The sequence below is a fragment of the Leopardus geoffroyi genome, chromosome C1 (genome assembly GCF_018350155.1).
Source record: "Leopardus geoffroyi isolate Oge1 chromosome C1, O.geoffroyi_Oge1_pat1.0, whole genome shotgun sequence".
Classification (NCBI taxonomy): domain Eukaryota; kingdom Metazoa; phylum Chordata; class Mammalia; order Carnivora; family Felidae; genus Leopardus; species Leopardus geoffroyi.
This window is the reverse complement of record NC_059328.1, coordinates 72,295,682-72,312,513: the sequence shown is the minus strand read 5'-3', so window position 1 is coordinate 72,312,513 and position 16,832 is coordinate 72,295,682. Positions and strand designations below refer to the sequence as shown.

The 16,832-nt window shown below is 37.2% G+C and overlaps 1 protein-coding gene across 2 annotated transcripts in view; it reads left to right on the top strand.

The window, feature by feature from the left end:
- The first annotated feature begins 2,331 nt into the window (after window positions 1-2,331).
- The window catches only part of ZNHIT6 (zinc finger HIT-type containing 6), a 106,700-nt gene continuing 92,199 nt past the window's right edge, over window positions 2,332-16,832 (top strand). For both annotated transcript variants that reach the window (XM_045478125.1, XM_045478124.1), the window contains exons 1-5: window positions 2,332-3,166; window positions 4,297-4,362; window positions 4,449-4,555; window positions 4,640-4,725; window positions 14,173-14,276. In XM_045478125.1, coding sequence (XP_045334081.1) covers window positions 2,505-3,166; window positions 4,297-4,362; window positions 4,449-4,555; window positions 4,640-4,725; window positions 14,173-14,276 — 1,025 coding nt within the window. In that variant the 5' untranslated portion in view covers window positions 2,332-2,504. The remainder of the gene's footprint in view (window positions 3,167-4,296; window positions 4,363-4,448; window positions 4,556-4,639; window positions 4,726-14,172; window positions 14,277-16,832) is intronic.

The following is a 16,832-nucleotide window of genomic DNA, read 5'->3' as shown; positions in this document are numbered from 1 at the left end:
GCTCTGACCAGAATGTTAATTTTCTGTTTCAGTGCTGCCACTAATAGCCACGTAATCTTGAGCAAATCATTTTATTTCTCTGACTCTTTGTTTTCTTACTTGTCCATTGAAGGGTCAGGAAAGGCCCTTCTAATCCTCCTTCTGCAGTCAGCCATACAGTTGACTACACAAAGTGTCTGCTGGGCCACTGAAATGATTTTAACCATCCTTAATATATACTTTTTCATGACACTTCAGTCACAGCTAAAAGGCTTTCCTAGAAAGCACTCCCAGGTTTCTGGCTGTTAAAATGAACTCAACTATGATTTTGGCAAAGGGCCAGTTCCCAAAGTGGTTAGGGGAGCTGCAAGGTGATGCCTGGCACAGAGGCAGGAAACAGAAGTGATAGTACAGCAAGAAGATATAATCCTAAAGTGAAGGAGCTGGGCTGGTCCCACTATTCCAGTGAGGTGGAAAAAGGAGGGAAAGGAGTTTGAGGAACTGGATAGGAATTCAGTGACAGTTCCATATAACTTCTGCCTCCCTTTCTCTGTCCCTGTCCTGTCTCCAGCCTTGCATACAATGCCATGCTCTATACTCCAACAACCCAAAGTTCTCGCCTTCAAGACCACCCAAGTGTCACTTTTCCTTCAAACTACCGTTCAACAATACCACCACAATCTCTGATATTTCCATTAAAACTCCAGTCCCACAGCATTGATTGTTTAACTTAGGTAACTGATTAGCTGGGATGGTACTGAAGAGCCTTACTTGTGTAACAATTTTTCCTCCAGTGACTGTGAAAAAAACACACAGATCATAAGAAGAACAAATATAGGAACAAAAGTTTTAAAATCTTACAAAGTCTTTATGTGTCTGGTGTCTAATCTGTAGTTCCAGAACTTTCTTTGTGTTCTTAAATGGAAATCCAGATGGTTTTATTTTCTTGAGGATCAACACTCCTTTTTGTTGCTCCCATCTCACAAATCTTATCTTTAGCAAAAACCACAGGGATTCTTCCTGTCATTTCCGCTTTCCCCAGTGTAAATATGTAATCTAGTCTGAAAATCCAGTCAGGCTTTCTTTGACTCCATGGGCATCTAGCACCTCTAAGTATCTCTGAAAGAGACTATCCATATGATTCCTCTAAAAACTTATTTCTCACTACCCATCAAGAATATTTTACTAAACTTTCCCAATTTACTTCAGTGATTCTTCCAGCACTGCTTAATCCCTGGTGCCCCAACTAGGTTTCAAAATTATCTCCCTCCCTCCCTTCCTCTGCTCACCCAATCAAAATTCTCATTTCCTGACCAACTTGCCAATGAGTAATACAGCGAAATGCCCTGCATTGAGGAGGTAATACAAAGCAGCCTACAGGTGAGAAGTCATTTCTTTGAAGTCTCCTTATGCAGCAAGAAAACCATATCTCCTATGAAGTCTCCTTATACAATGAGAAAAACACCTCGCAGACATGATGTGATGATTCCTAATATACATAATAGTGTATTAATAATAATAATTTTGAAAAGTAACTGTGGGTTTTGTTTTAGGATTTTATTTTTAAAGAATCTCTACACCCAATGTGGGATTTGAATTTACCACCCTGAGATCAATGGTCCCATGCTCCACTGACTGTGCCAGCCAGGCACCCCTGTTTTCTGTTGTGTGTGTGTGTGTGTGTGTATTTTTTAGATCTGTTCTCAGGGATTGACCTTCTGGCCCAGTCTTTAAGTAGGGAGATATCTAGATCTAGATAGTCTTAAAGAGAAAATCCTGTAGGATTCTGGGAATGGGAAACTGGCTGTGTTGTGCACTGTTACAGAATTGAAAGAATAAAAGTTAATTTCTTCTTTCCTATCTGAAACCTCTCAGGATACCCTGTAACACTAGCCACCATATGTTGAGTTTATTTCAGTAACTATTAGCTTATTTCCACGCATGATTCTATTTAATCTTCACAATAATACTAAGATTTGTAATGCAGTCGTCTCCAGAGTACAGGTGAAGAATGAAGCTTGCAGAGGCGTGGCATTAGCTATTTCTTCCATTTTCATACAAGATTCATCCTTAATGCAGATCAGGGTGGGTCTTACCATCCCCAAACTGTCAGGGTTTTACACTGGTCTTCTCCGCCTGGCACCTCTGCTCTGTACGGAAAAGTACGGCCTCGCACAGATGAGGGGGGCGGGCAAAGAGGGCGGAGGCTGCCTCCCCCCAGGGGATGGGTTTGGCGAAGCCCCGCCTCAGAAGAGGGAGGCGTGGCTTCACTCGGATTCTCTCGGAGGCTCTTGGCCCAACTGCCGCAGAGCCGTAAAGGGCTCTAAGAGTCGTGAAGTGGAAAGGCACGGAAGCGTTGCTTTACGACGATTCGGACGGAAGCGCAAGGCCGGCGTTTGCTGCTTGCGGCTTTCCGGCTCACACGTGGGTGGTTTTCGGTGTTCCAGCTCTCAATTCATTCCTTTTGGCGTGGACAAGCCTCATTGAAGGACAGAGTGGCCGCAAAGGCCAAGGGTCGTGAGCTGATGAATATTGCTGTTGAAAATGAAGAGACGTTGGGAGGAGGTCTGCAGAGTGGAGCGGAGGGGTCGCGGCTACGGCTCAAGTCCGGTAGGGAGAGAGTCGGGGGCACAGCCGAGACGGAGGCCGGCCGTGTAGAGGCGGGGAACGGATTGACAGGAATGGGGAAGACAGAGGATAGAGAAGGAACTGGGCAAAGGGTAGAGGAAATGCGAGTGGACCTAACGGTTGTGAAGCAAGAAGTTACGGACTGGTCAGAAATGGAAGAAGGGATGCTGGATGGCCGATGGGTAAAGCAGGAGGTAGAGGATGGACCTAAGGTGAAAGAGGAGAAACCAGGCACTTTGGAAGTGAAGCAAGAGATGGATAGTAGTTTTGTGGCAAAAGAAGAGAAGGTGAACGAAACAGATGTAAAGGAAGAGAAAGTGAAGGTGAAGGAAGAGGTAATGGACTGGCTAGATGTGAAGGAAGAGAAGAAAGCTACCATGGAGATAAAAGAGGAGGTGTTTGTTGGTCAGAATATAAAAAAGGAGGAAATGATGGGTGAAATGTGTGTAAAAGAAGAGAAGTACTTTCCAAAAGAAGAAGTGATGGATGATACAAAGATGAAAGAAGAACCTCACATAAATCCCCCAGTGGGCTTCAAGCGGAAACTGGCCATGTCCAGGTAGGACAGGGAGAAATTCATTGGGGGAAATGCTGTAGAGTCCTCCGTTGTCTAGATTGAAGGAAATCTAGCAGCCAGATGTAGAATAATGAAAAATAAATGCAGATTTTGGTCCCTGGAGCCTGCCTGTTGGTGGTGGAGGGAAGGGGGAACTGGGAAGGCAGGGTTTTGTCAGATGACAACAAATACAGTGAAAATACTTCAGGCTGTTAGTGTCCAGTGTGGCCAAGTTAGGAAGTGAAAATTCTGGGGACCAGAAAACCCGTGGGCCAGATTCTGGTTTGACTTAATACGCTCTTGACACACTATTATTCTTAAAGAGATGATAGAGATAAGGAAAAGTCCAATAAAACTAACAATGAAAAAGTGGAGAAGTTAAAATTAGATAAAAATGCACTTGAAGTCACTCAGTTGTCTAATTTATGGGTTCTATGAATATTTACTGCTTTTGATTTAATTTCCTTATAGTGTGTGATCATGTGAGAGCATAGGAAATAAAATTGGGACTGTTAACTGTTAGAACACAGTGGGCCAAATAGAAATAACTGTAGTTTGGTTTTCAGTATCCCAAGATCCTAGAAGAGTAATTAAAGATAGATGAGGGTTAATAGTATTTCTAGGTTATTGTAATCCTCATTCTAAGTTGGCTGTGGAGTTGAGAAGAAAAGATGCAGCTGACATTTTGTAAATTTGACTGGGTCTTACATTCTTTTTCTGGTGTGTGTGCCTTTAAGTATCTAAATTCATGGATTGGACTTCTCATTAATGCGTGCACATACAATTGTTAGCAGATTGCCAGGAATTACAAGTTAAAACGTTAGTGAATGATACCATTCTCTGATTGCAGTAGAAAAAAGAAGTCAAAAGTGAGATGATTTTTTTTTTTTTAATTTAATACGTCTTCTTGAATTACGTAGTACTGACAACATTGTAAATGTTATTTGGAGACCGTTTCTTAGAGGAGAATTTTCTAAGGATATTAGACAGCTATCAAGTATTTTATCGGTTACTGGCATATACTTTATTCACTGACTACATGTCTGTAAATTGGTTGTGATGAGTAACTCACCATTTAAAGTTTATGAATAAATAAGTAGAATTAATATTAAGTTTCTCGTGGGCTTTTGTAGGTGTGAAACTTGTGGTACAGAAGAAGCAAAGTACAAATGTCCACGTTGTATGCGATATTCCTGCAGGTATATATGTAATTTCCTACCTTACTACCTCTCTCTATACCCTTCTTACCTCAGAGTATAAAAGTACCTCCTCTTTGTCTCTTCAGTTTGCCCTGTGTAAAGAAACACAAAGCAGAACTGACATGTAATGGAGTTCGAGATAAAACTGCATATGTTTCCATACAACAGTTTACTGAAATGAATCTGCTTAGTGGTAAGTCATCTTATGCATAGCAGATTGGTGATTCCTGGCCATTGTGTATGTCATTTGTTTATTTTTCTATTTTGAAATTTTCAGATTATCGATTTTTGGAAGATGTGGCAAGAACAGCAGACCACATTTCTAGAGATGCTTTCTTAAAAAGACCAATAAGCAATAAACATGTAAGTATTTCTTTTCATCCCTTACAGTTACAATTCCTTTTACTCAGATTCATTTTTAAACCTAATAAATGTATTAAGTGACTACTGTGATCCAGAGCTATTGCAGTTACTAGTGATACATCTATGACCAGAACAAAGTTCTTCCCCTCATGGAGCTTGTAGTGTGGGGAGAGACAGATGAGAGGCACAGCTATAATTTCAGATAGAGTTAAATACCTGTGGAAGATAAAGCACAGGAAATTAAAGAAAATGAAAATGGTGTTTGTTGGGAGGAGATTGTGAAAGTATTTTCAATATAGGAGTCAGGAGAAGCTTCTCAAGAGATGACATTTAAGCAGTGATCTGAATAATGAGAAAGAGGCAGCCACGTGAACCTTTGGAGGAAGACTGTCCAGGTAGTGATAAAAGCATAAGTAAAGACTGGCTTAGGGGGGGAAGTTGGTACATTTGATGATTAAAATGGGGACAGGGTGACTGAAACATAGTTGAGTGAGGGGGAGAATATTGAATATGAGGTTAGAGAAACTGGTAAGGGCTCCTAATACAGTCTAAGTGAAAATAGAAGCCATGGCAGTGTTTTGAGCACGTTTGCTTTTTCAAAGAGCATTCATGCTGCTGTCTGAAAAATGAGCATTAGTGGGCAAAAGTGGAAGATTGAAAGCAGGGAGTCCAGTTACAAAGTTATCACTGTGGTTGAGATGAGAAATGATGGTGGCTTGCATAATACTGTTAAATTATGGGGAAGTGACTAGATTCTAATTTTGAAGGAAAAACTCACAGGACTTGTTGTTTTAATACAATTAATTTTCATACCCTTTTATCCCTTTTTCATTCCTTCAACAGTATGCAGAATTAAAGTTTACATGTTTGAAATATATTTCAGCTGCCATTCTAGAAATTCTTTACTAGTGTTATTGAATCATGTCATGGAATTATGTTCCTTTTTCAAAGGCCATTTTGGCACTGGAGTTGCAGAATTTTATTGCTTTTAAAACACCTTATTTTATTGGTATTACTGTACTGATACAGACTTGACATTTCACATATCTGAAAGGAAAATTATCATTCATCAGCATTTTTTCTCAAGAGTAATTAAGGGTAATTAAAATTCTGCTTAGGAGCACCTGGGTGGCTTGGTCGGTTAAGTGTCTGACTCTTGGTTTCTGCTCGGGTCATGATCTCATGGTTGGTGAGTTGAGCCCCATGTCGGACTCCTAACAGGCCGTGTTGAGCCTGCTTGGGATTCTCTCCCTCTCTCTGGTCCATCCCTGCTTGTGTGCGCGTGTGCACACATTCTCTCAAAATAAGTGAACTTTAAAAAAAAGAACATAAAATTCTTCTTAAAAAATAAATTACTCTTTAAATTTTTTGTTTTTATCATGAAATCTTGCATACATATATAAAAAGGATAAAATAGGAATACGCTGTTCAATGAATAATCATAAAGTGGACATCCATTAACTACCACCCAGGTCTAGAATTAGAACATTATCAACTTCAAAAATGCCCTGCCACTCCCTTGTGCCATTCCCTGATCCATTTTTTTCTTCTGAATAGTTTTCTAGTTTATGACCATATTACAATTTATTTATCCATTCTATTGTTCATGGACTCTGGGTTTTCTGTAATAACAAAAAAAAAAAAAAAAACCCTTAAAACTGTGAACACTTTTGTTAATGAATTTTGGGTTATGTGCACACCTGTTTTTTCTAGGGTTTACGCCTGGGAGTGAAATTGTTTTATTGTGGGGTGTGCACATCTTCAGTTTTACTGGATGTAACCAAAACATTTTCCAAAGTGGTTATACCAGTTTAGACTCCCAATGGTGTACGTACCTGTTGTCACATCCTCTCCAATACTTGATATGGTCAGGGTTTTAAAATTTTTGTAAATTTGATGGCTGTGTAATTTTACTGGGGTTTTTCACTTGCAGTTCTCTGATTCCTTATGAGATTGAGCATCTTTCAAATATTTTATTGGCCATTCAGATTCCCTCGTGTGGAATTCCTGTTCAAGTCTCTTGCTCATCTTTTTATTGGTCAACTTTCTTTTTCTTACTGGTTTGTAGAGATTCCTTGTATTTCTTGGATGCCTGTTGGTGGTTGTATATGTTATAAATACTTTCTTCCATTCCCAGACTTATTTTTCACTCTCTATAGTGTCTTTGATGAATAGATGGTCTTAATTTTTTAATATAGTCAAATTTATTATACATTTCCTTTATTATTAGTAGTTTTATGTGTTTATAAAGAAACTCTTTTATACTTTGAATTTATGAATCTCTTCTTCCATAATTATTTTCTAAAAGCTTTATGTAAAGCATTGCATCTTGCATTTATGACTGTAAACTACCTGAAATTAATTTTTGTGTATCATGTGGAGATCCCATTTAATTTTCCATATGGATAATCCACTTTCTTAGCACCATTTATTGAAAAATTCATCCTTTCCCTACTGCTCTGTAGGACCTCCTTTGTCATATATCACACGTCCATACATGTTTGCGGCAGTTTCTGACCTATCTGTTCTATTCTGTTGGTCTACTTATCTATATACACCAATACTACACTCCTTTATTTGTAGTTTTTTTTTTTTTTAATGTTTATTTATTTTGAGAGAGAGAAAGATGGAAAGAGCAAGCAGGGGAAGGGCAGAGAGAAAGCAGGAGAGAGAACCCCAAGCAGGCCCCTCGCTGTTAGCACAGAGCCCAACATGGGGCTCGATTTCACAAACCGTGAGATCATGACCTGATCTGAAATCAGGAGTCAGAGGCTTAACCGACTGGGCCCCCAGGCACCCCTCTTAATTGTAGTTTTTTACTGCAACTAATTATCTCATAGAGTATTTCCTATGACTTTGTTCATTTTTTAGAGTATGGCTATACTTTAGTATGGGTATGGCTGTTAGTAATTCTATAAAAATGTGAAGAATCAGCCTGTTGACTCTACAGTCCCCTAAATTCTCCTGGGAATTTTGATAGGGGTTGCATTTATTTTATAGAGTAACTTGGGTAATTGGACTTCTTTACAGTATTAAATCTTGAAATCCTTCACTGTGTTGTATCTGCATTTACTTAATAGCTTTAATATCTCTCTAATTTTCTCAGTGGAGATCTTACACATTTTTTGTTAGATTTATTCCTAGGCACTTTATTTTTTCATGCTTTTTTAAATAGCATTTTCTTTTTTTGTTTTTTTTATCTCTTTGCTGGTATTTAAGAATGAGATTTTTGTTGTTATTTATTTTGTGTTATTATAATCTATGTTTTATAGTACTAAAATTTATCCCAGTGCCTTATCAATAGACACCTTGAAATTTTTCAATTATATACATTTGTGAAGTTAATACATTTATTAAACATTTCATCACAATTTCTTTTTATCTTTCTGTCCTTATTCTTCTCTTTCTCTTGCCTTACTGCCTTATGTTAGGACTTCCCATTCAGTGTCAAGTACTAATGTTGGTAGTAGACATTTATGTTTTAAGCCCCAAGTCCACACAGTATGCAGTTAATCCCTTTGTCAATGAGTTGTGATAACACATGTGAAGTAGTATCTACTAGGCAAGCTCATCAGAGATTCACTGCCCAAGGTTTTTATGGGGGCTGGTCACATAAGCACCCTCTGCCTAGCAGGTGCCAAATTCCAGACTCCCAGAAGAAAAGGAAATCAAACCATATTGTTTTACAGACAATTCAGGCACAGTGAACCGTACTTACTATTTTAGGAAAAGTTTTATGTTAGTTTAGGGAACCATTTACCAGTCATTCAAATTCCCACACACTAGCCTAAAGATAACCGTCTCAGGCCCGCTATATTACCTCTTCTGTACAGACTGTTTTGCAACTCCTGATCATAGAGGGGAAACTTCCACAATTGCACCATGACGTTTGCTCTTAAATTTTTTCTAGAAATAATTTGAGGACTAGATTATGGAAATTCTAGTCCTAGTTTGTTATCAGATTTTATCATGAATGGTAGTTACATTTTATCAAATACTTTTTCTGTATTTGATTATTTCATGTGTGTTCTTTTAATCTATAATTTTCTAATAATACGAATAATATTTTAATTGATTTTCTATTTTAAGCTAAACTTGCATGGTGTCTCATTATCATATCAAGCTTTTTATACTTTGCAGAATTCATTTGTATTATACATGTATATATACCTTATCCATGCATTCATTTTGTATTTCTGTGCATTAGTGAGATTGACCTCTCATTTTCCATTTTGGTATTCTCAAGTTTCTGTATCAGTATGATTCTAGTTTCAGAAAATTATTTGGGAATGTTCCCATTTAAAAATTTTTTTTTTTTTTCAACGTTTATTTTTGGGACAGAGAGAGACAGAGCATGAACGGGGGAGGGGCAGAGAGAGAGGGAGACACAGAATCGGAAACAGGCTCAAGGCTCTGAGCCATCAGCCCAGAGCCTGACGCGGGGCTCGAACTCCCGGACCGCGAGATCGTGACCTGGCTGAAGTCGGACGCTTAACCGACTGCGCCACCCAGGCGCCCCATGGGAATGTTCCCATTTTATTCTTGGATGCATTCACTAATATTGTAATTACTTCTTCCTTGGGAGTTTGGTAAAATTTATTAAGGAACCAGTATGGGCTTAGAGTTTGGGCCACTGAGGTATATTCTTTACTATTTGTGGGACCGTGTGTAGGTTTTCTGTGTCTTCTTGAGTTAGTATTCATAGATTACATTTTTCTAAGAATTTGTTCATTGACCTAAATTTTCAAATTTATTGGCATAAGGTTCTTCATAAACCTTCTCCTTTACATGTCTATAGGAGTTATAGTAATTTCTTTTGTAATATAGTTATTTATGTCTTTTTTTTCCTAGATCAGTTGCTATTACATGTTTTTTTTCTATTTTGTTAATGTGTCCTCTTAACTTTTGTTATATCTTTTTTATGTTAGCTTAATTGCATTATGATCAGAGAACATACTCTTTTAAGTTCATTCCTTTAAAATGCATCAGGACATGGGGAACCTGGGAGGCTCAATAGGTTGAGCGTCCAACTTCAGCTCAGGTCATGATCTCATGGTTCGTGAGTTTGAGCCCCACATCGGGCTCTGTTCTGACAGCTCAGAGCCTGGAGCCTGCTTCAGATTTTACGTCTCCCCCTCTCTCTCCCTGTTCCCTGCTTGCCCTCTGTCTCTCTCTCTCTCTCTCTCCCTCTCTCTCAAAAATAAATAAAACATTTAAGAAATCAAATCAAATCAAATCCATCAGGACTTGTGTTTATGGCCCAGCATATGGTCAAAGTTTTAATGTTCTCTGCTTGAAAAAAATATATTCCGGGGTACCTGGATGGCTGAGTCAGTTGAGTATCCAGCTCCTGATTTAGGCTCAGGTCATGATACCCAGGTCGTGGAATCAAGCCCTGTGTTGGACTCCGCGCTGAGTGTTGAGCCTGCTTGGGATTGTCTCTTCCTCTCCTTCCTTCCCCTGCTTGCATGCACGTATGCATGTGCATGTGCACGCTCTCTCTCTCTCTCAAAATAAATAAACGTTAAAAAAAAATTCTGCAATCGCTGCATATAGTACTCTATATATACTTTTTAGGTCAGATTTATTAATTATGTTCAAATTGTTTATAATGTTACTTTTTTTTTTTGGTCTGTTTCATCTATAATTTTTAAAGAGAAGTATGTTAACATTTCTTCATAGATAAAATCAAACAGATCTGTGAGTTTCCCTTGTGGTTCAGTTTGTTTTGCTTTGTGTGTTTTAAGGCTAAATTATTAAATGCATACCTCACGAGATACTTCTTGGTGTATTTAACCTTTGGCATTATGAGGTAACCCTCTCTGTCTCTAGCTTTTTTTGTACTTTGACTAACATTTACAAAGCTGTATCAGTTCTTTGGTTGGTTTTTGTGTGGGCTATTTTTTTCCTTACTTAAGGCCTTTCTGTGTCCTTATGTTCTGGATATAGTTGGTTTCCAGTTTTTCTCCCATCTGACAATCTGTAACTTTTAACTGAATCATTAACCTCATTTACATTTTAATAAAATTACCTGTATATTTGACTTTAAATGTGTCACCTTAGTTTTGCTATTTGTCCCAGTTTTTTTTTTTTTCTTTTTCTTGTCTTTTGGGCTGATTTTTTTTTTTATTTTTATCATTTGAATTTTTTTCTTTTATCAGTTTAGAAGTTATATACCCTTTTTCTATCCTTTCGTTGGTTAAGCTATACATTACAATATGCATGCTTAATTTGCCAATATCTGAAGTTAAGCAGTACCTGAACCAAATGCCTAGACAATGCAAAAGACCTTAAAACAGGAGTTGGCAAACTTTTTCTCTAAAGGGTCAAATAGTAAATATTTCTTCCAGGCCAATATGGTTTCTGTCACAACTACTCAGCTCTGCCATTGTGTAGCAAGAAAGCAGTCATAAACAATATTTAAACAAATGGGTGGGGGCTACATTCCAACAAAATGTATTTATAAAGATAAGTAGCAGGCAGATATAAGTATATCAGCAGTTAACTTAAATTCCATTTAACCTTATACTGACTTTTCTTCCTGTTTTCAATTCTTTAAATTGACTTTAAAAAAAAATCTCCATACAGTAGTTACTGTTTTATTCAGCCAGTGTTTATTTGGGTTTATCTTTATATTTCCCACTTTCTTTGCTCTTTATTCCTTCTGTCATCATCTTAGACCCTTTATTCCTTCTGTCATCACCTTAGACCCTTAGAGTTCACTTTTTTTCTGCCTCAGGTACATCCTTTAGAATATCCTTTAGAGAGGGTGTGCTGGTTACCACCACTTGGGTTACTTTGTAGATTTTTTGAATTTTTATTTATTTCCCATTCTTCACTCTAAAATGATTTTTCTCTATAGAATTCTGGGTTTAGAATTATTGTTCCACTGTCTTAGGGCTTCCATTGTTACTGTTGCAAAGTCATCTGTTGTTTTTAATTGCCTTTGAAATCTTTTTTACTCTGGCTGCATTTTTTTATGTTTTCTGTTCTTTATTTGCACTATAATATGAACATGCATGTTTTCTTTTTCTTCATCTTATTTGAGAATTGTTAGATTTCTTGAATCTGTGTTGTATCTTTGATCAGTTCTGGGAAATTTTCAGCCCATTTCTTATTCCTTCTGTCTTCTAAAACTATCATAAATGTAAGTTAAATCTTCTTCCTACCTATCCTTTAACTTACTTGATTTTTTATCTTTTTTTCTCTGTAGTGTATTCTGGATATGTTCTAGTTTTAGTTAGTTCTTATAAAAATTTGCTGAGTCAGTTTTTATAGTTTCTCTTCACTGCAAGTATTTTCAAGCTGTTCTTTTTTTTTTTTTAATTTTGCATAACTGTTCTACAATCTGTGTATGATTCTTTTAGTGTCTGAATACATGGAGAATTCTCAGCTACCTCTTTTTTTCTCTTTTAGTCCCTGCTCGCTAACCTTTGTTTTCTTGTATTCCTTATGCTTGCTTATTTTTTATTGAGTGCTACTTTTTTTTCTTAAATGATTTGTGAGAACTTTTTTCAAGAGTAGGACACAGGCCTTTTATTCTGCCAGGTACCTGGGAATATTGCAAATCTGGGCCTATCCTAAATCAAGTTGAAAGTTTAAGATTCCCTTGACCACACAAGCAAAGCAAATCATTTCAGACCTGAGCAAGAACTGGCCCATGACCACAGCTTCTGATGAATTGTTTTTCCTCACCCCCTGCACCCCCCACTGTTCCAGTCATTCTGATATAAATTTCCTAGCATGCTCTGGGGGTAGGGTTTATTTCTGGTTCACCCTTACCTGAATATTAATTAGGCATATTCTGTGACTCAGCCTCATTTCATGAGGGGTTCCTAAAAGATTAGAGTCATAACTCCTACCCTCTTACTGAGAAAACTGTTGAAAGGAAAAGCCTGTATTTGCCAGAATTTGCAAAATTTGCCAAAAAAAAAAAAAAATCTGGAGAATTTTCAGCCCATTTCTTATTACTGCTTTGCTTACCTCTCCTGGTTTTCACTTCTCGTTAAATATTGGCGTGTATTTTCTTGTTTTCTTGTCAGCTCTCCAGTGTTTTTTAAGGTGATTTTGAAATGTATTTTATTACATATGTGTCTTTCCCCCATTCTCTGATATTCTTAGATGTTTTCAGTGGGAGAGTTGGTCCTTATAATCATCACCATTACTGAAACCAAAGCCCTATAAGTTATAAAATTGCATGTAATTTCTTAAATTATTTCTCTTTTTTTTTTTTTTTTTTAATTTTTTTTTTTTTCAACGTTTATTTATTTTTGGGACAGAGAGAGACAGAGCAGGAACGGGGGAGGGGCAGAGAGAGAGGGAGACACAGAATCGGAAACAGGCTCCAGGCTCCGAGCCATCAGCCCAGAGCCTGACGCGGGGCTCGAACTCACGGACCGCGAGATCGTGACGTGGCTGAAATCGGACGCTTAACCGACTGCGCCACCCAGGCGCCCCAAATTATTTCTCTTTTTAACAAGTGATAGCTGACTCTTCCTTTCCCTTGGCTAATGATTTAATTCTCTAACTCTTAGCATTGCAAAACCAAAAACTTGCTCTTATACTTTGCCATTTGAGTGTTCAAGGAAGAAAACTTGATGATATTACTTCCTTCACTACTTTCTGGTATTGCCTAGTTCTGCTCAGCCAACCCAGGCGGGTAGTGGAGTAAAACATGTCAGAGCCAGAATATTCACATGTCCCATTTTGTATAGCCTACAGTAGTGGCTACATTAACTTAAGCCTTGTAAGTAGGCAATGCCTTGGTTCCTCCCTTGAGTGAACTACCTGTATAGTTGTATACAGCCAAGTATGGTATAAAACCTCAGAAAGGGGTACATGGGTAACTCAGTTGGTTAAGCATCTGACTCTTGATATCGGCTCAGGTCGTGATCTTGCAATCGTGAGATCAAGCCCTGCAACAGGCTCTGTGTTGAACTTGGAGCCTGCTTGGGATTCTTTCTCTCTCTCTGCCCCTCCCCCACTTGTGCAAGTGTGCATGCGCTCTTTTTCTAAAAATAAATAAACATCAAGAAAAAAGTTCAGTAAAAGAAAAGGAACTATACAAGTAGCCCCTATGAATTACCAAATGACCTGTGTTTTTAAACATCTCATTAAATCCTTCTTTTGGCTTACAGAGAATATGATTAACAAGACAGCCTCCAGAATTAGCTATATCTGGGTTTTATTACAGGCTCTCACTCTCAGAAATAGGTGTATAATGTTGGCATCTCATTAACTTTCCTTCCTAAATTGAGGGTAGTAGTAGGTAGGTACCAGTCTCAAAGTATTGTGAGGATTAAATGAGATACTAATGTTCAGCACAGTTTGTGAAACATAAGTACTCAATAAATGTTAATTATTATATTTTGGACACTGTTTTATTCACTGTTGAAATTTAAGGCATTTTAAAATTAATTTTTCTATTTATTTATTTTTGGTTGTTAGATGTATTTTATGAAAAATCGTGCTAGAAAACAAGGTATTAATTTAAAGCTTCTACCCAATGGATTCACAAAGAGGAAAGAAAATTCAACATTTTTTGATAAGAAGTAAGTTTCTAACTTCATTCTTAGTATATTGGGTATTCTAATTTGATCAGGAACATCTTTGAAGGTTTGGTTTGATATAGAGCATTGCTGCCCAAAGTGTAGTCTGTGAGCTTTTTGTTACTGGTCTGTGGCAAGATGATCGCACAAATTGAAAATAAGCATTTAGAAATTTTAACTAATTTTATGTCATGTGAATAATAAAAATTTGGGCTTACAGTTTGTGTGTATGTGTGTGTATGTGTGTATCTGAGACCTAAGATACCATGGAAGTATTTCAGAGGTTTCAGGGGCAAAATGATGAATCAAAGCAGGACCCTGCACAATTTTGACCCAAGCAGTTTGGCATTTATAATCCTTTCTACTTAGGGAAATACAATTTCACTTGAAAGCCAATGCTGAGGAAGAGAAAGGCTTGGAAAACTTACTCTGTAGTAAATATGAAGTATAGATGATACAATAGAGATTAACCTGCTGCTTTCTGAGAGTGTTAGGTCTGAAAGGTCCCATTAGTACAGAGGGGAACAGGATCCCAAAATATTACAAGTAGCCCACTAAATTATTAGATAATACTTTTCAAATGTCCACCTTCTGGATTTAGAGTAAAAAAATTCCTGAGTGAGTTCCTCCTTCCTTAGCCTCTTAGTAACTTAGTAACTGCAACTTAGTAACTGGCAGTTAAATTCTCTGGGCCACATCTGCATGATGTGGGGGTTGTACTAGGTAAACCCTAAGGTTCCCTTCCAGTTTTACCACTTCATAAATTGAAAAGGCAAAACCATCAGAATTATCATTACTCTAATAGAATTTCCACCTTTTCAAAAAAATATTATATTAGGAGATGGTGCTACCCATTTATTTTTTTATGTTTCAAGAGGAATATTTATAAAAAGTGATTTTGCTTTTTCCTGGGTAGCTTTCCAGAAATAAAGTAATGTTTTGCATTTATCAAATATGAGATGATTCCACTGCATTTTCAAGCTGACATATTTAGAAATTGACATAATTTGTTTGAAATTTAAGGTAACTGGTTTATGTCTTCTCAAATATAAAATATATTCCTGTGTTATGAAGGAAACCATTCAGACTGATTGTTATGAGAGCTTAGTTCTCAGCACTAAAAAGCATGTACCCTCAAATGTAAAATTTGGGGGTCTCTATAGATACAAGAATGTATGTTAGAGGTTTTTTTTTTTTTTCTTTTTCCCTTCCAAAAATAAACATTCAGTATGTCTCTTGGATTTAGAACCCAAATTTATACTCAGTTATTTTGTTACACCTCAGATCTGTGAAGTGGCAAATTGGACTCTCTCTGCATTAATGCCTTTTGCTGGTGAATTTGCAATTGTCTGGGGTTGGTTTTCCTTAAGTTTTTTAGTGTTTTCCCATGAGGACATTAGCAACATACTTCATAACAGGCTTTATTATTTTTTTAATATTATTAAAAAAATTTTTTAAATAACTTACTGTCAAGTTAGCTAACATACAGTGTATACAGAATAGTCTTGGCTTCAGGAGTAGATTCTCGTGGTTCATCACTTACTACAACACCCAGTGCTTATCCCAACAAGTGCCCTCCTCAGTGCCCATCACCCATTTTCCCTGCTTCCCCAACCCCTCACACCCTATCAACCCTCAGTTTGTTCTCTGTATTTAAGAGTCTCTTATGGTTTGCCTCCCTCTCTCTTATTTTTTCCTTCCCTTCCTCTATGGTCTTCTGTTAAGTTTCTCAAATTCCACATATGAGTGGCAACATATGATACCTGTCTTTTTCTGACTGATTTATTTCACTTAGCATAATACCCTCCAGTCCCATCTATGTTGTTGTAAATGGCAAGATTTCATTCTTTTTCATCGCAGAGTAGTATTTCATTGAGTGTGGAATCACACCACACCTTTATCCATTCATCAGTTGATAGACATTTGGGCTCTTTCCATAGTTTGGCTATTGTTGATAGCATTGCTGTAAACATTGGGGTACATGTGCCTCTACAAATCAGCACTCCTGTATCCTTTGGATAAATTCCTACTAGTGCTATTGCTAGGTGGTAGGGTAATTCTATTTTTAATTTTTTGAGGAACCCCCCCCCACGCTGTTTTCTAGAGTGACTGTACCAGTTTGCCTTCCCACTAACAGTACAAGAGGGTTCCCCTTTAGATTCAATTTCTTTGCTGCTTTCACACATGTAAAATGGAGCTGATGGTAGCTATTGTGTAAAGTTGTGACCTTTAGTGTATTAATTTACCTAGCCACTAACTGGAGTGTAGGAAGAAATGAGTGTATGTAGCAATTGTAAAACTAATACATCTTCATCATAAAAAAAAGTGTAATGGAAAAATAGCACCTATAAATTCTATGTGGATATGACCACTGATAACATTTCGTGTTTCTTCTAATCATGTTTTTTTCTTTTTCCATTAATAAAATACAACATTAAATACAAAGAGTATGCAAAGTTACATGGCTCTTTGCAAGTTCAAAATTATTAATATTTTTATGAATAAAAGGATACTTTTTTCTGCAGCTGCATTTGTTAATGCAAATCTGCCATATTTCTA